The 19315-nt window shown below is 50.6% G+C and overlaps 1 protein-coding gene across 1 annotated transcript in view; it reads left to right on the top strand.

The window, feature by feature from the left end:
- LOC144485729 (SCO-spondin-like) overlaps window positions 1-19315 on the top strand; it is a 449590-nt gene that overhangs the window by 138211 nt on the left and 292064 nt on the right. Inside the window, exons 12-13 of the mRNA XM_078203820.1 lie at window positions 6564-6660; window positions 17669-17889. Of these exons, the coding sequence (XP_078059946.1) occupies window positions 6564-6660; window positions 17669-17889 (318 nt within the window). The remainder of the gene's footprint in view (window positions 1-6563; window positions 6661-17668; window positions 17890-19315) is intronic.

Here is a 19315-nt window from a genome sequence, read left to right as displayed (position 1 = left end):
GGGGCCTGGAATGCGCTGCCAGGCAAGGTGGTGGAGGCGGACACACTGGGAATGTTTAAGACTTATCTAGATAGCCATATGAACGGAGTGGGAATGGAGGGATACAAAAGAATGGTCTAGTTTGGACCAGGGAGCGGCACGGGCTTGGAGGGCCGAAGGGCCTGTTCCTGTGCTGTATTGTTCTTTGTTCTTAGTGCAGATCCCCCTCGAAGTGCCTTTCCGCAGCCGTGAAACTATCCTTGATTAACAATGCTGCTACTCCACCTCTTTTACCAGCTTCCCTACACTTACTGAAACATCTTTCCCCCGGAACTTCCAACAACCATTCCTGACCTTGTTCTACCCATGTCTCCGTAATGGCCACAACATCGTGGTCCCAAGTACCAATCCACACCCCAAGTTCATCTACCTTGTTCCGGATGCTCCTTGCATTGAAGTAGACACACTTCAACCTGAACCAGAGGGGCACCAATATCCTGTCTACCGGTACCCACCCTTGACCCTGATACCTTCCCCAATACCTCACTACCCTCAACACTGACTTCCGGACTACAACTCCTTTTCCCACCCCCTGACAAATTAGTTTAAACCCTCCTGAAGAGCCGTAGCAAATTCCCCTCCCAGGATATTGGTGCCCCTCTGGTTCAGGTGCACCCCGTCCTGTTTGTACAGGTCCCACCTTCCCCAGAATGTGTTGCAATTATCCACGTAGCTGAAACCCTCCCTCCTACATCATCCCTGCAACCACATGTTGAACTGCACTCTCTCCCTGTTTCTCAACACGCTATCACGTGGCACCGGCAACGTACCAGAGATGACCACATGTGTTGTCTTGGCTCTCAGCTTCCAGCCCAGCTCCCTAAATTCCTGTTTTAAATCCCTGTCCCTTCTCTTACCTATGTCGTTGGTACCAATGTATACCACGACTTGTGACTGTTCCCCCTCCCCCTTAAGAATCCGGAAAACACGGTCCGAGACGTCACGGACCCTGGCATCCGATAGGCAACATACCATCCGTGAATCTCTTTTGCTGCCACAGAACCTCCTATCTATCCCTCTAACTAACGAGTCCCCAATAACTATTGCCCTCCCGCTCTCCCCCTTACCCTCCCGAGCCCACTGGTGAGGGACCAGAAAACTGGAGGGTAACGATGATGCAAATATTTCAGCCAGGACTCCCGCAATTTCCTCTCTAGCCTCACGCAGTGTTCTTGGATATACCTGGTCAGGGCCAGGTGTCGTCCGCAAACTTACTGATCAAACCAGTTACATTTTTCTCCAAATCATTTATATATATTACAAACAGCAAAGGTCCCAGCACTGATCCCTGAGGAACACCACTTGTCACAGCCCTCCATTCAGAAACGCATCCTTCCACTGCTACCCTCTGTCTTCTATGACCGAGTAAGAAGTTTAACAACACCAGGTTAAAGTCCAACAGGTTTATTTGGTAGCAAAAGCCACACAAGCTTTTGGAGCTCTAAGCCCCTTCTTCAGGTGAGTGGGAATTCTGTTCACAAACAGAGCATCTCCACATCATGACTTCTATGACCGAGCCAGTTTTGTATCCACCTTGCCAGCTCACCTCTGATCCCATGCGACTTCACCTTCTGCACCAGTCTGCCATGAGGGACCTTGTCAAAGGCCTTACTGAAGTCCATGTAGACAACACCCACTGCCCTACCCTCATCAATCATGGGGTGACACGGTAGCACAGTGGTTAGCACTGCTGCTTCACAGCTCCAGGGACCTGGGTTCGATTCCCAGCTTGGGTCACTGTCCATAGAACCATAGAAAATTACAGCTCAGAAACAGGCCTTTTGGCCCTCCTTGTCTGTGCCGAACCATTTTATGCCTAGTCCCACTGACCTGCACTTGGACCATATCCCTCCACACCTCTCTCATCCATGAACCCGTCCAAGTTTTCCTTAAATGTTAAAAGTGACCCCGCATTTACCACTTTATCCGGCAGCTCATTCCACACTCCCACCACTCTCTGCGTGAAGAAGCCCCCCCTAATATTCCCTTTAAACTTTTCTCCTTTCACCCTTAACCCATGCCCTCTGGTTTTTTTCTCCCCTAGCCTCAGCGGAAAAAGCCTGCTTGCATTCACTCTATCTATACCCATCAAAATCTTATACACCTCTATCCAATCTCCCCTCAATCTTCTACGCCCCAGGGAATAAAGTCCCAACCTATTCAATCTCTCTCTGTAACTCAGCTTCTCAAGTTCCAGCAACATTCTTGTGAACCTTCTCTGCACTCTTTCAATCTTATTTACATCCTTCCTGTAACTAGGTGACCAAAACTGTACACAATACTCCAAATTCGGCCTCACCAATGCCTTATATAACCTTACCATAACACTCCAACTTTTATACTCGATACTCCGATTTATAAAGGCCAATGTACCAAAGGCACTGTCTGTGTGGAGTTTGCACATTCTCCTCGTGTCTGCGTGGGTTTCCTCCGGGTGCTCCTGTTTCCTTCCACAGTCGGGTTAGGTTGATTGGCCATGCTAAAATTGCCCCTTAGTGTCCTGAGATGCGTGGGTTAGAGGGATTAGTGGGTAAATGTGTTGGGATATGGGGGTAGGGCCTGGGTGGGATTGTGGTCGGTGCAGACTCGATGGGCCAGATGGCCTCTTTCTGCACTGTAGGGTTTCTGTGATTCTATGAATCATCTTTGTCACTTCCTCGAAAAACTTGGTCTCCTAATCTGAGGAAGGAATCTGGATATAAAAGTGTCCAGAGGGGCAATTCTTTCACACAGAGGGTGGTGAGTGTCTGGGACAGTGGTAGTAGTAGAGGCGGGTACAATTTTGTCTTTTAAAAAGCGTTTAGATAGTTACATGGGTACGATGGGTTGAGAGGGATATGGGCCAAACACAGGCAATTGGGATTAGCTTCGTGGTAAAAACTGGGCGGCATGGACAAGTTGGGCTGAAGGGTCTGTTTCCATGCTGTAAACCTCTGTGACTCTGTGTGGAACCGCAGGAGATGGATGAGGTTCTGAATGATTATTTCTCCTGTGTTTACCGTGGAGAAAGACATGAAGACTTGGGAACCTGGGAAAGTTAGTGACGATATATTGGGGACAGTTCACATTGCAGTAGAGGAGGTGATGGACGTATTAAAATGTATGAAGGTGGATAAATCTCCTGGCCCTGACCAGGTGTATACAAGAACACCGCGTGAGGCTAGAAAATAAATTGCGGGGCCCTGGCTGAAATATTTGCACGATCATTAGCCATGAGTGAGGGACCAGAAAACTGGAGGGTAGCAAATGTTGTTCCCTTATTTAAGATGGGTGAAAAGAAAAATCTGGGAATTGTAGACCGGTGACCCTAACATCTGTGGTAGGTAAGTGACTGGAGAGGATTCTGAAGGATAAGATATACAGGCATTTGGAAAGACAGGGTTTAATTAGGAGCAGTCAGCAAGGCTTTGTGAGTGGGAGATCATGCCGTACAAATTTGTTGGAGTTCTTTGATGAAGCAACCAGGAAGGTTGACGAGGACAGGGCGGCAGACGTAGTCTATATGGACTTCAGTAAGGCCTTTGATAAAGTTCCACATGGTAGGCTGCTCTGGAAGGTTAGATCACATGGAATCCAGGGAGAGCTGGCAAATTGGATATACAATTGGCTTGATGGTAGGAAGCAGAGGGTAATGGTGGAAGGATGCTTGTCGGACTGGAGGCCTGTGACTAGTGGTGTGCCTCAGGAGTCAGAGCTGCGCCCATTGCTGTTTGTTATCTATATCAACAATGAGAATGTACAAGGCATGATCAGTAAGTTTGGAGATGACACTAAAATAGGTGGCATTGTAGACAGTGAGGAAGGTTATCAAAAATTGCAGCAGGAACTTGATCAGCTGGGGAAGTGGGCCGAGAAATGGCAAATGGAGTTCAGTACAGATAAGTGTGAGGTGTTGTATTTTGGAAAGTCAACTCAAGGTAGGACTTTCACAGTGAATGGTAGGACCTGAGGGAGTATCGTGGAACAGGGGGACCTTGGAGTTCAGGTACAAGGTTCTCTAAAGGTAGAGTCACAGGTAGATGGGGCAGTGAAGAAGGCTTTTGTCATGCTGACCTTCATCAGTCAGGGCATCGAGTATAGAAGTTGGGAAGTTAAGTTGCAGTTGTGCAGGACGTTGGTGAGGCCGCACCTGGAGTATTGTGTTCAGTCTTGGTCGCCTTGCTATAGGAAAGATGTTATTAAACTGGAGAGAGTGCAGAAGAGATTTACAAGGATGTTGCCAGGACTCAAGGGACTGAGTTATAGGGAGAGATTGGACAGGCTAGGACTTTTTTCTTTGGAGCGTGGGAGACTGAGGGGTGATCTTATAGAGATTTATAAAATAGGCATGGATAGGGTGAATGCACTCAGTCTTTTTCCCAGGGTTGGGGAATCGAGAACTAGGGGGCATAGGTTTAAGTTAAGAGGGGAAAGAATTAATGGGAACCTGAGGAGCAACGTTTTTACACAGAGGGTGGTACAAAGAACAAAGAAAATGACAGCACAGGAACAGACCCTTTGGCCCTCCAAGCCTGCGCCGATCATGATGCCTGCCTAAACTAAAACCGTATGCACTTACGGAGTCCGTATCCTTCCATTCCCATCCTATTCATGTATTTGTCTAGTTGCCCCTTAAATGCCGCTATTGTACCCGCTCCCACCCCCTCCCCGGGCAGCGCGTTCCAGACATTCACCCCCCTGTGTAAAAAACCTACCTCACACATCTCCTCTAAACTTTTCCCCACGCACCTTAAACCTATAGAACATTAGAACATAAAACATTACAGCGCAGTACAGGCCCTTCGGCCCTCGATGTTGCCCTGGAGACAGAGGGTAGCGGTCGAAGGGTCTTCTGCCGGCTGGAGGTCTGTGACCAGTGGTGTTCCGCAGGGCTCTGTACTGGGACCTCTGCTATTTGTGATATATATAAATGATTTGGAAGAAGGTGTAACTGGTGTAATCAGCAAGTTTGCGGATGACACGAAGGTGGCTGGACTTGCGGATAGCGATGAACATTGTCAGAGAATACAGTAGGATATAGATAGGCTGGAAAATTGGGCGGAGAAATGGCAGATGGAATTTAATCCGGATAAATGCGAAGTGATGCATTTTGGAAGAAATAATGTAGGGAGGAGTTATACAATAAATGGCAGAGTCATCAGGAGTATAGAAACACAGAGGGACATAGGTGTGCAAGTCCACAAATCCTTGAAGTTGGCAACACAAGTGGAGAAGGTGGTGAAGAAGGCATATGGTATGCTTGCCTTTATAGCACGGGATATAGAGTATAAAAGCTGGAATCTGATGTTGCAGCTGTATAGAACGCTGGTTAGGCCACATTTGGAGTACTGCGTCCAGTTCTGGTCGCCGCACTACCAGAAGGACGTGGAGGCTTTAGAGAGAGTACAGAGGAGGTTTACCAGGATGTTGCCTGGTATGGAGGGTCTTAGCTATGAGGAGAGATTGGGTAAACTGGGGTTGTTCTCCCTGGAAAGACGGAGAATGAGGGGAGACCTAATAGAGGTATACAAGATTATGAAGGGGATAGATAGGGTGAACAGTGGGAAGCTTTTTCCCAGGTCGGAGGTGACGGTCACGAGGGGTCACGGGCTCAAGGTGAGAGGGGCGAAGTATAACTCAGATATCAGAGGGACGTTTTTTACACAGAGGGTGGTGGGGGCCTGGAATGTGCTGCCAAGTAGGGTGGTGGAGGCAGGCACGCTGGCATCGTTTCAGACTTACCTGGATAGTCACATGAGCAGCCTGGGAATGGAGGGATACAAACGAATGGTCTAGTTGGACCAATGAGCGGCACAGGCTTGGAGGGCCGAAGGGCCTGTTTCCTGTGCTGGACTGTTCTTTGTTCTTTGAGTCAGGATAGGAAGAAATGAGTTCAGTGAGGCAGGAACAGGCTGACATGATGGGCTGACCGGGGCAGTCCTGTTTGTGGATTTTGGGAAGGTGGATTGGATAGGGTAGATGCTGAGAGGATGTTTCTCCTCTCGGACCAGAGGGGATTAATCTCAGAATAAGGGGTTGCCCAGAGACGAGGAGGAATTTCTTCTCTGAGAGGGGAGTGAATCTGTGGAATTCTTTCCCGCAGAGGCTGGGTCATTAAGTATGTTCAAGGCTGAGATAGACAGATATTTAATCAATCAGGGAATTGAGGGTTATGGGGATAAGGCGGGGAAGTGGAGTTGAGGACTATCACATCAGCTCAGTCATGATCTCATTGGATGGGGGAGCAGACTTGATGGGCTGAATAGACTCCTCCTGCTCCTGTATCCTATAGTTTTAGCGAATGAATTTTGGAAAATTAAAACCAATGCATCAACTTTCTGACAAGCCGCCCCAATACCTGAGCGTGAATTCCAACCGGACCCGGGGATTTGTCAGTCTGCACAGCATCAGTTTGCTCAGTACTGCTTTTCCTGAGTTCCTCCCTTCCTCCCATTCACTGATTTACAGCTAGCTCTGGGATGTTATCGGATTCTGACTGTTGTGTTGTTATTGGGGAATGATATTGTGAATGTTTATTCTCGCAGGTACCAGTGTGAACAGCAGCTGGAGTTTATATCCCGGTGCTGAGGACTGGGTGTACACCGAGGCAGGAGAGAGCGTGAAGATCGACTGTGACAATTGGTGAGGGCCCTTCCCAATATTCCCAACGATCCACTGCTTCCCTCACAGCATCGAGTGCCCCACAGTGCAGCCCCTCCGCAGTGGACTGAACCCCACCCTGGGGCACAGCCCCTTGTCTGAGACCCTGTCCCTGGGTCAGCCCTGCCCCCTGGGAGCTCGGCCCCTCCCTCTGGGAGCTCACCCCTTCCCCCGGGAGCTCACCCCCCCCCCCCCCCCACGGGAGCTCACCCCCCCCCCCCCCCCACGGGAGCTCACCCCCCCCCACGGGAGCTCACCCTTCCCCCTGGGAGCTCACCCCTCCCCCAGGGAGCTCAGCCCCTCCACCAGGGAGCTTAGCCCCACCCCCAGGGAGCTCAGCCCCTCCCCCAGGGAGCTCAGCCCCTCCCCCAGGGAGCTCAGCCCCTCCCCCAGGGAGCTCAGCCCCTCCACCAGGGAGTTCAGCCCCTCCACCAGGGAGCTTAGCCCCTCCACCAGGGAGCTCAGCCCCTCCCCCAGGGAGCTCAGCCCCTCCCCCAGGGAGCTCAGCCCCTCCCCCAGGGAGCTCAGCCCCTCCCCCAGGGAGCTCTGCCCCTCCCCCAGGGAGCTCAGCCCCTCCCCCAGGGAGCTCAGCCCCTCCCCCAGGGAGCTCAGCCCCTCCCCCAGGGAGCTCAGCCCCTCCCCCAGGGAGCTCAGCCCCTCCCCCAGGGAGCTCAGCCCCTCCCCCAGGGAGCTCAGCCCCTCCCCCAGGGAGCTCAGCCCCTCCCCCAGGGAGCTCAGCCCCTCCCCCAGGGAGCTCAGCCCCTCCCCCAGGGAGCTCAGCCCCTCCCCCAGGGAGCTCAGCCCCTCCCCCAGGGAGCTCAGCCCCTCCCCCAGGGAGCTCAGCCCCTCCCCCAGGGAGCTCAGCCCCTCCCCCAGGGAGCTCAGCCCCTCCCGCCCAGGAGCTGAGCCCCTCCCCCCCAGGAGCTCAGCCCCTCCCCTGCAGGAGCACAGCACCTCCCCCCCGGAGCTCAGCCCCTCCCCCTGGGAGCTCAGCCCCTCCCCCTGCGAGCTCAGCCCCTCCCCCTGGGAGCTCAGCCCCTCCCCCCTGGGAGTTCAGCCCCTCCCCCCTGGGAGTTCAGCCCCTCCCCCCTGGGAGCTCAGCCCCTCCCCCCAGGAGCTCAGACCTTCTTCCCCGGGAGCTCAGCCCCTCCTCCTGTGAGTTCAGCCCCTCCCGTGCAGGAGCACAGCCCCTCCCCTTGGGAGCACAGCCCCTCCCCTTGGGAGCTCAGCCCCTCCCCCCACCGGGAGCTCAGACCTTCCTCCCGGGACCTCAGCCCCTCCCCCTGGGAGCTCAGCCCCGCCCCCGGGAGCTCAGCCCCGCCCCCTGGGAGCTCAGCCCCTCCTCCTGGGAGCTCAGCCCCTCCCCTGCAGGAGCACAGCCCCTCCCCTTGGGAGCTCAGCCCCTCCCCCCAGGAGCTCAGCTCCGACACCCTGGAAGCGCAGCCCCTCCCACCTGGGAGCTCAGCCCCTCCTCCTGGGAGCTCAGCCCCTCCGACCTGGGAGCTCAGCCCCTCCTCCTGGGAGCTCAGCCCCTCCTCCTGGGAGCTCAGCCCCTCCCCACCTGGGAGCTCCGCCCCTCCTCCTGGGAGCTCAGCCCCTCCTCCTGGGAGCTCAGCCCCTCCCCACCTGGGAGCTCCGCCCCTCCCCAGTAGACTGAACCCCCCCCACTGGGCATGCAGCTCCAGCTCCCCTGCCCCCCTGCTGGGAATGCAACCCCACCCCCACCTATTATTCATCATTTATATAAATGACATTGATGACTGTGTGGGGTGTATGATTAGTAAGTTTGCGGATGACACAAAGATTGGCTGATGGTTAACAGTGAGACAGAGTGTCTTGGGCTACAAGAAGATATAGACAGAATGGTCAAATGGGCATGTAAGTGGCAGATGGAATTTAACCCTGAAAAGTGTGAGGGGATACACTTTGGAAGGAGTAATTTTACAAGGAAGTACTCAATGAATGATAGGACACTAGGAGGTTCTGTGGAACGAAGGGACCTTGGTGTGTTTGTCCACAGATCTCTGGCAGTGGAAGGGCATGTTAGTCGGGTGGTGAAAAAGGCATATGAGACACTCGCCTTTATCAATCGAGGCATAGATTACAAAAGCAGGGAGGTCATGTTGGAGTTGTATAGAACTTTGGTGAGGCCACAGCTGGAGCACTGTGTGCAGTTCTGGTCACCTGAACCAGAGGGGCACCGATATCCTGGGAGGGAAATTTGATACGGGTCTTCAGGGGGGTTTAAACTAATTTGTCAGGGGAGTGGGAAAAGGAGTTATAGCCCAGAAGTCAGTGTTGAGGGTGGTGAGGTATTGGGGAAGGTATCAAGGTCAAGGGTGGGTACCGGTAGACAGGAAGGTGGGTTGAAGTGTGTCTACTTCAATGCAAGGAGCATCCGGAACAAGGTAGATGAACTTGGGGCGTGGATTGGTACTTGGGACAACGATGTTGTGGCCATTACGGAGACGTGGGTAGAACAAGGACAGGAATGGTTGTTGGACGTTCCGGGGTATAGATGTTTCATTAAGTGTAGGGAAGCTGGTAAAACAGGTGGAGGAGTGGCATTGTTAATCAAGGGTAGTTTCACGGCTGCGGAAAGGCACTTCGAGGGAGATCTGCACACTGAGGTGATATGGGCTGAAGTTAGAAATAGGAAAGGAGCGGTCACGTTGTTAGGAGTTTACTATAGGCCCCCAAATAGTAATAGAGATGTGGAGGAAGAAATTGCTAAGCAGATTATGGATATGTGTGGGGGTCACAGGGTAGTTGTCATGGGAGACTTTAACTTTCCAAATATTGATTGGAACCTTTGTAGGTCAAATAGTTCGGATGGGGCAGTTTTTGTGCAGTGTGTGCAGGAGGGTTTCCTGACACAATATGTGGATAGGCCGACAAGAGGTGAGGCCACATTGGATTTGGTACTGGGAAATGAACCGGGCCAAGTGTTAGATTTGGTTGTGGGAGAGCACTTTGGAGATAGTGACCACAATTCAGTATCTTTTGTTATTGCAATGGAGAGGGATAGGGCCGTACGGCAGGGCAAGGTTTACAATTGGGGGAGAGGTAATTATGATGCGATTAGGCAAGAATTAGGGGGCATAAGATGGGAACAGAAACTGTCGGGGAAAGGTACGAATGAAAAGTGGAACTTTTTCAAGGAACAAATACTGGGTGTCCTTGATAGGTATGTCCCCGTCAGGCAGGGAGGAAATGGCCGAGTGAGGGAACCATGGTTCACGAAAGAGGTGGGATGTCTTGTGAAAAGGAAGAGGGAAGCTTATGCAGGAATGAGGAAACAAGGTTCAGATGGCTTGATTGAGGGTTACACGTTAGCAAGGAATGAGCTGAAAAAGGGGCTTAGGAGAGCTAGGAGGGGACATGAGAAGTCCTTGGTGGGTCAGATCAAGGAAAACCCATAGGCTTTTTAGTCTTATGTGAGGAATAAAAGAATGACCAGGGTGAGGTTAGGGCCAGTCAAGGACAGCAGTGGAAACTTGTGTATGGAGCCAGTAGAGATAGGCGAGGTGATGAATGAATACTTTTCTTCAGTGTTCACCAAGGAGAGGGGCCATGTTTTTGAGGAAGAGAAGGTGTTACAGGCTAATAGGCTGGAGGAAATAGATGTTCGGAGGGAGGATGTCCTGGCAGTTTTGAATAAACTGAAGGTCGATAAGTCCCCTGGGCCTGATGAAATATATCCTAGGATTCTTTGGGAGGCAAGGGATGAGATTGCAGAGCCTTTGGCTTTGTTCTTTAGGTCCTCACTGTCCACGGGGATGGTAAGAAGTTTAACAACACCAGGTTAAAGTCCAACAGGTTTATTTGGTAGCAAAAGCCACACAAGCTTTCGGAGCTCTAAGCCCCTTCTTCAGGTGAGTGGGAATTCCCACTCACCTGAAGAAGGGGCTTAGAGCTCCGAAAGCTTGTGTGGCTTTTGCTACCAAATAAACCTGTTGGACTTTAACCTGGTGTTGTTAAAATTCTTACTGTGTTTACCCCAGTCCAACGCCGGCATCTCCACATCATGACGGGGATGGTGCCAAAGGACTGGAAAGTGACGAATGTTGTTCCTCTGTTTAAGAAAGGGAACAGAAATGACCCTGGTAATTATAGACCGGTTAGTCTTACTTCGGTGGTTGGTAAATTGATGGAAAAGGTCCTTCGGGATGGGATTTACGACCATTTAGAAAGATGCGGATTAATCCGGGATAGTCAGCACGGATTCGTGAAGGGCAAGTCGTGCCTCACAAATTTGATTGAATTTTTTGAGGAGGTAACTAAGTGTGTTGATGAAGGTAGGGCAGTTGACGTCATATACATGGATTTTAGTAAGGTGTTTGATAAAGTCCCCCATGGTCGGCTTATGATGAAAGTAAGGAGGTGTGGGATAGAGGGAAAGTTGGCCGATTGGATAGGTAACTTGCTATCTGATCGAAGACAGAGGGTGGTGGTGGATGGAAAATTTTTGGACTGGAGGCAGGTTGCCAGCGGAGTGCCACAGGGATCAGTGCTTGGTCCTCTGCTCTTTGTGATTTTTATTAATGACTTAGAGGAGGGGCTGACGGGTGGATCAGTAAATTTGCTGATGACACCAAGATTGGTGGAGTAGTGGATGAGGTGGAGGGCTGTTGTAGGCTGCAAAGAGACATAGATAGGATGCAAAGCTGGGCTGAAAAATGGCAAATGAAGTTTAACCCTGATAAATGTGAGGTGATTCATTTTGGTAGGACTAATTTAAATGTGGATTACAGGGTCAAAGGTAGGGTTCTGAAGACTGTGGAGGAACAGAGAGATCTTGGGGTTCATATCCACAGATCTCTAAAGGTTGCCACTCAAGTGGATAGAGCTGTGAAGAAGGCCTATAGTGTGTTAGCTTTTATTAACAGGGGGTTGGAGTTTAAGAGCCGTGGGGTTATGCTGCAACTGTACAGGACCTTGGTGAGACCACATTTGGAATATTGTGTGCAGTTCTGGCCACTTCACTATAAGAAGGATGTGGAAGCGCTGGAAAGAGTGCAGAGGAGATTTACCAGGATGCTGCCTGGTTTGGAGGGTAGGTCTTATGAGGAAAGGTTGAGGGAGCAAGGGCTGTTCTCTCTGGAGCGGAGGAGGTTGAGGGGAGACTTAATAGAGGTTTATAAAATGATGAAGGGGATAGATAGAGTGAACATTCAAAGACTATTTCCTCGGGTGGATGGAGCTATTACAAGGGGGCACAACTATAGGGTTCGTGGTGGGAGATATAGGAAGGATATCAGAGGTAGGTTCTTTACGCAGAGAGTGGTTGGGGTGTGGAATGGACTGCCTGCAGTGATAGTGGAGCCAGACACTTTAGGAACATTTAAGCGGTTATTGGATAGGCACATGGAGCACACCAGGATGATAGGGAGTGGGATAGCTTGATCTTGGTTTCAGATAAAGCTCGGCACAACATCGTGGGCCGAAGGGCCTGTTCTGTGCTGTACTGTTCTTATTGAGTTTTTTGAGAAAGTGACCAAGGAGGTGGATGGGGGCAAGGCAGTGGACGTGGTATATATGGATTTTAGTAAGGCGTTTGATAAGGTTCACCATGGTAGGCTTCTGCAGAAAATGCAGATGTATGGGATTGGGGGTGATCTAGGAAATTGGATCAGGAATTGGCTAGCGGATAGGAAACAGAGGGTGGTGGTTGATAGTAAATATTCATCATGGAGTGCGGTTACAAGTGGTGTACCTCAGGGATCTGTTTTGGGGCCACTGCTGTTTGTAATATTTATTAATGATCTGGATGAGGGTATAGTTGGGTGGATTAGCAAATTTGCTGATGACACCAAAGTCGGTGGTGTGGTAGACAGTGAGGAAGGGTGTCGTAGTTTGCAGGAAGACTTAGACAGGTTGCAAAGTTGGGCCGAGAGGTGGCGGATGGAGTTTAATGCGGAGAAGTGTGAGGTAATTCACTTTGGTAGGAATAACAGATGTGTTGAGTATAGGGCTAACGGGAGGACTTTGAATAGTGTGGAGGAGCAGAGGGATCTAGGTGTATGTGTGCATAGATCCCTGAAAGTTGGGAATCAAGTAGATAAGGTTGTTAAGAAGGCATATGGTGTCTTGGCGTTTATTGGTAGGGGGATTGAATTTAGGAGTCGTAGCGTTATGTTGCAACTGTACACAACTCTGGTGCGGCCGCACTTGGAGTACTGTGTGCAGTTCTGGTCCCCACATTACAGGAAGGATGTGGAGGCTTTGGAGAGGGTGCAGAGGAGGTTTACCAGGATGTTGCCTGGTATGGAGGGGAGATCCTATGAGGAGAGGCTGAGGGATTTGGGATTGTTTTCGCTGGAAAGGCGGCGGCTAAGAGGGGATCTTATTGAAGCATATAAGATGATTAGAGGTTTAGATAGGGTGGATAGTGATAGCCTTTTTCCTCTGATGGAGAAATCCAGCACGAGGGGGCATGGCTTTAAATTGAGGGGGGGTAGTTATAGAACCGATGTCAGGGGTAGGTTCTTTACCCAGAGGGTGGTGAGGGATTGGAATGCCCTGCCAGCATCAGTAGTAAATGCGCCTAGTTTGGGGGCGTTTAAGAGATCCGTAGATAGGTTCATGGACGAAAAGAAATTGGTTTAGGTTGGAGGGTCACAGTTTTTTTTTAACTGGTCGGTGCAACATCGTGGGCCGAAGGGCCTGTTCTGCGCTGTAATGTTCTATGTTCTATGTTCTATGTTCACACTATAGGAAGGATGTGATTGCACTGGAGAGGGTACAGAGGAGATTCACCAGGATGCTGCCTGGGATGGAACATTTAAGTTCTGAAGAGAGGTTGGATAGGCTTGGGTTGTTTTCGTTGTGATGTGGAGATGTCGGCGTTGGACTGGGGTAAACACTGTAAGAGTTTTAACAACACTAGGTTAAAGTCCAACAGGTTTATTTGGTAGCAAATGCCATTAGCTTTCGGAGCACTGCTCCTTTGTCAGATGGAGTGGAGAAATGCTCACAAACAAGGCACAGAGAGACAGAAAATCAAGTTACATGCATGGACGTCTGGGAGGCTAGGAGACTCCAGGGCCTCCCACATCCGACACCAAGAACAACAAACTGGCCTCACACTCATAATTCCCCTTTCTTCAAATAACACTGGAAAAACTAACTAAACCTACCCTGCCTTGCCGGTCTCTGCCTAAGCCCTTCAGCCTTCACTCTGCTCCCTCTCACTCCGCCGCCCGCTCAAAACGTTGCCCATTCTCCCTCGCTATCTTAAAACTAATAGAATTATGGTCACTGGTCCCAAAGTGATCCCTCACTAACACTTCTGTCACCTGCCCTTCCTTATTTCCCAAGAGGAGGTCAAGTTTTGCCCCCTCTCTCGTCGGACCATCCACATACTGAATGAGAAATTCCTCCTGAACACACTCAACACACACACTGACACACACACACTGACACACACACACAGACTGCCCCCCCCCCACACACTGACACACACACACTGACACACACACACTGACACACACTGACACACACACACACTGACACACACACACAGACACACACACTGACACACACACTGACACACACACTGACACACACACACAGACTGCCCCCCCACACACTGACACACACACACTGACACACACACACTGACACACACACACAGACTGCCCCCCCCACACACTGACACACACACACTGACACACACACTGACACACACACACAGACTGCCCCCCCCACACACTGACACACACACACTGACACACACACACACTGACACACACACACACACACAAACTGACACACACACACACAGACTGACACACACACAGACTGCCCCCCCCACACACTGACACACACACTGACACACACACACACACTGACACACACACTGACACACACACACACACTGACACACACACTGACACACACACTGACACACACACACAGACTGCCCCCCCACACACTGACACACACACACTGACACACACACACTGACACACACACACACTGACACACACACACACTGACACACACACTGACACACACACACAGACTGCCCCCCCACACACTGACACACACACACTGACACACACACACACACACAAACTGACACACACACACACAGACTGACACACACACAGACTGCCCCCCCCCACACACTGACACACACACTGACACACACACTGACACACACACACAGACTGCCCCCCCACACACTGACACACACACTGACACACACACTGACACACACACACAGACTGCCCCCCCCCCACACTGACACACACTGACACACACACACACTGACACACACACACAGACTGCCCCCCCACACACTGACACACACACACTGACACACACAAGAGGAGGAATTTGTAAAATGCGTACTGGAAGGTTCTTTGGAACAGTATGTAGATAGCCCGACTAGAGAGGGGGCTATACTGGACCTAGTTCTGGGAAATGAGCCCGGTCAGGTCGTCAAAGTTTCGGTAGGGGAACATGTGGCAAATAGTGACCACAACTCTGTGAACTTTAGGATAGTAATGGACAAGGATGAGTGCTGTCCTACGGGCAGGGTGCTAAATTGGGGGAAGGCTGACTATAGCCGGATCAGGCAGGAATTGGTGGATGTTGATTGGGAGAGGATGTTCGAGGGTAAGTCCGCGTCTGGCATGTGTGAGTCTTTTAAGGAACTATTGATAAGGCTGCAGGATAGGCATGTGCCTGTAAAAAGGAAAGATAGGAAAGGTAGGATTCGAGAGCCGTGGATAACCAGGGAAATTGAGGATCTGATTGAAATGAAAAGGGAGGCGTACGTTAAGTCCAGGCAACTGAAAACAGATGGAGCTCTGGAGGAATACAGAGAGAGTAGGAAAGATCTCAAACGGGGAGTTAGAAGGGCAAAAAGAGGGCACGAGATGTTCTTGGCAGGCAGGATTAAGGAGAATCCTAAGGCATTCTATTCATACGTTAGGAACAAAAGAGTTGTCAGGGAGAAAATCGGACCTCTCAGGGACAAAGGAGGGGAATTATGCTTAGAACCCAAGGGAATAGGGGAGATCCTAAATGAATACTTTGCATCGGTATTCATGAAGGAGAGGGGCGTGTTAACCGGGAGTGTCTCGGAGGGAGGTGTTGACCCGTTAGAGAAAATCTCCATTACAAGAGAGGAAGTGTTAGGTTTTTTAGGGAACATTAAAACTGACAAAGCCCCAGGGCCTGATGGCATCTATCCTCGACTGCTCAGGGAGACGAGAGAGGAAATTGCTGGGCCTCTGACGGAAATCTTTGTCGCTTCTTTGGACACGGGTGAGGTCCCTGAGGATTGGAGGATAGCGAATGTGGTCCCGCTGTTTAAGAAGGGTAGCAGGGATAACCCAGGAAATTATAGGCCGGTGAGCTTGACGTCCGTGGTAGGGAAGTTGTTGGAGAGGATTCTTAGAGACAGGATGTATGTGCATTTAGAACGGAACAATCTCATTAGTGACAGACAGCATGGTTTTGTAAGAGGGAGGTCGTGCCTTACAAATTTGGTGGAGTTTTTTGAGGAAGTGACAAAAACGGTTGATGAAGGAAGGGCCGTGGATGTCGTCTATATGGATTTCAGTAAGGCATTTGACAAAGTCCCACATGGCAGGTTGGTTAAGAAGGTTAAGGCTCATGGGATACAAGGAGAAGTGGCTCGATGGGTGGAGAACTGGCTTGGCCATAGGAGACAGAGGGTAGTGGTCGAAGGGTCTTTTTCCGGCTGGAGGTCTGTGACCAGTGGTGTTCCGCAGGGCTCTGTACTGGGACCACTGCTATTTGTGATATATATAAATGATTTGGAAGAAGGTGTAACTGGTGTAATCAGCAAGTTTGCGGATGACACAAAGATGGCTGGACTTGCGGATAGCGAAGAGCATTGTCGGGCAATACAGCAGGATATAGATAGGCTGGAAAATTGGGCGGAGAGGTGGCAGATAGAATTTAATCCGGATAAATGCGAAGTGATGCATTTTGGAAACAATAATGTAGGGAGGAGTTATGCAATAAATGGCAGAGTCATCAGGAGTATAGAAACACAGAGGGACCTAGGTGTGCAAGTCCACAAATCCTTGAAGGTGGCAACACAGGTGGAGAAGGTGGTGAAGAAGGCATATGGTATGCTTGCCTTTATAGGACGGGGTATAGAGTATAAAAGCTGGAGTCTGATGATGCAGCTGTATAGAACGCTGGTTAGGCCGCATTTGGAGTACTGCGTCCAGTTCTGGTCGCCGCACTACCAGAAGGACGTGGAGGCATTGGAGAGAGTGCAGAGAAGGTTTACCAGGATGTTGCCTGGTATGGAGGGTCTTAGCTATGAGGAGAGATTGGGTAGACTGGGGTTGTTCTCCTTGGAAAGACGGAGAATGAGGGGAGATCTAATAGAGGTGTACAAGATTATGAAGGGTATAGATAGGGTGAACAGTGGGAAGCTTTTTCCCAGGTCGGAGGTGACGATCACGAGGGGTCACGGGCTCAAGCTGAGAGGGGCGAAGTATAACTCAGACATCAGAGGGACGTTTTTTACACAGAGGGTGGTGGGGGCCTGGAATGCGCTGCCAAGTAGGGTGGTGGAGGCAGGCACGCTGACATCGTTTAAGACTTACCTGGAGAGTCACATGAGCAGCCTGGGAATGGAGGGATACAAACGATTGGTCTAGTTGGACCAAGGAGCGGCACAGGCTTGGAGGGCCGAAGGGCCTGTTTCCTGTGCTGTACTGTTCTTTGTTCTTTGTAAGAATAAAACCCATCACATTTCTCTCTCTCTTCCGCTCTGAGGACTCAGAGCGTTAACTCTGTTTCTCTCAGACGTTGATGTGGAGATGTTGGCGTTGGACTGGGGTAAGCACAGTACTACACAGTAAGCTCAGTGGCTTGTGCTACCAAATAAACCTGTTGGACTTTAACCTGATGTTGTGAGACTTCTTACTCTCTCAGACGTTGCCAGACCCTCATATCCAGCATTGATCTGATTCACCTCTGTCTCTGTTTCCAGTACCTGTGTGAATGGCCTTTTGGAGTGTGTTCCACACTCTGCCTGTCAGTTTAATGGAGGCTGGAGTATATGGAGTGCGTGGAGCCGCTGCTCACAGCCTTGTGGAGGAGGCTCCCAGCACCGGCTGAGGGAGTGCAACAGCCCAAACCCACAAAACGGTGGAACCGGATGTCCAGGGTCACCCGGTCAGAGGAGAGAGTGCAATAACAGCCCGTGTGCAGGTGAGACACTGGAGACAGCAATACATATGCATCACAACACGCCACATGCAGAGATCTATCATAACATGCAGAGCTCATCACAACATGCACCACACAGAGCTCCATCACAACATGCAACACGCAGAGCTCCATTGCAACATGCAACACGCAGAGCTCCATCGCAACACGCAGAGCTCCATCGCAACATGCAGAGCTCCATCACAACATTGCAACATGCAGAGCTCCATCACAACATGCAACACGCAGAGCACCATCACAACATGCAACATGCAGAGCACCATCACAACACGCAACATGCAGAGCTCCATCACAACACGCAGAGCTCCATCACAACATCCACCATGCAGAGTTCCATCACAACACGCAACACGCAGAGCTCCATCACAACTCACAACACGCAGAGCTCCATCACAACACGCAACACGCAGAGCTCCATCACAACTCACAACACGCAAAGCTCCATCGCAACATGCAGGGCTCCATCACACACGCAGAGCTCCATTGCAACACGCCACATGCAGAGCTCCATCACAAAATGCAACATGCAGAGCTCCATCACAACACGCAACACGGGGAGCTCCATCACAACACGCAACACAGGGAGCTCCATCACAACCCGCAGAGCTCCATCACAACATACGACACGCAGAGCTCCATCACAACATACGACACGCAGAGCTCCATCACAACATTGCAACACGCAGAGCTCCTTGTCTTAAACGATGAAAGGTGCATGCAAAAGCCCCCCCCCCCCCCTTTCCCCAAAGCCTCATCCACTATGATGATCTCGGGAACTTCGCGAATTACCGGTGGATACTCACAATCCTAGTTTAAATTGCTCAGTGGGCTTCGGGCTGCGTGCTGGAGACGAACGAGAGGAAGGCAGGAACAGGAGAAGAGAGAGGAGAGAGAGAGACCAGAGCTTGCTTGTCCCTTTTTAAAACCTGAACCAGTGATTCTCTCACACAAAACAGTTTCTGATCATTGGTAGTTTTGATTGACTGGAACAAAAGGGCCGGAACTGTCTGGACCGCCCTTGATTGATATTTTAATGTCTTTTAAATGTCTCTGAGTCAGCCTGATTGGAATCCCATCAGCGAGCTGAGTCTTGATGTTGTCCGTGGATGGAATGATCTCTGTTTTCACTGTCTTGCTGCTGGGCTATTTACTCCTCGTCTGCTGGCCATGGTTTCTCCTTTGTTTCCTGTTGATTAGATCATCCCTGTCTCGACCTTCTCGTTATTCCCAGCCTCTTGCATATTCATGTGGCCTGACAGCCAGCCGGCCATTTTCCTTATCCCTGGGTTCTTTAATCATGGAGGATTTGCCCTAAAACTTACACAGAGGGTGGTGAATCTCTGGAATTCTCTGCCCACTGAAGTGGTGGAGGCTACCTCGTTGAATATATTTAAATCACGGATAGATG

The sequence above is a fragment of the Mustelus asterias genome, unplaced genomic scaffold, assembly GCF_964213995.1.
Source record: "Mustelus asterias unplaced genomic scaffold, sMusAst1.hap1.1 HAP1_SCAFFOLD_212, whole genome shotgun sequence".
NCBI lineage: Eukaryota > Metazoa > Chordata > Chondrichthyes > Carcharhiniformes > Triakidae > Mustelus > Mustelus asterias.
The sequence above is the reverse complement of the archived record's forward strand: the minus strand, read 5'-3'. Positions and strand labels throughout refer to the sequence as shown.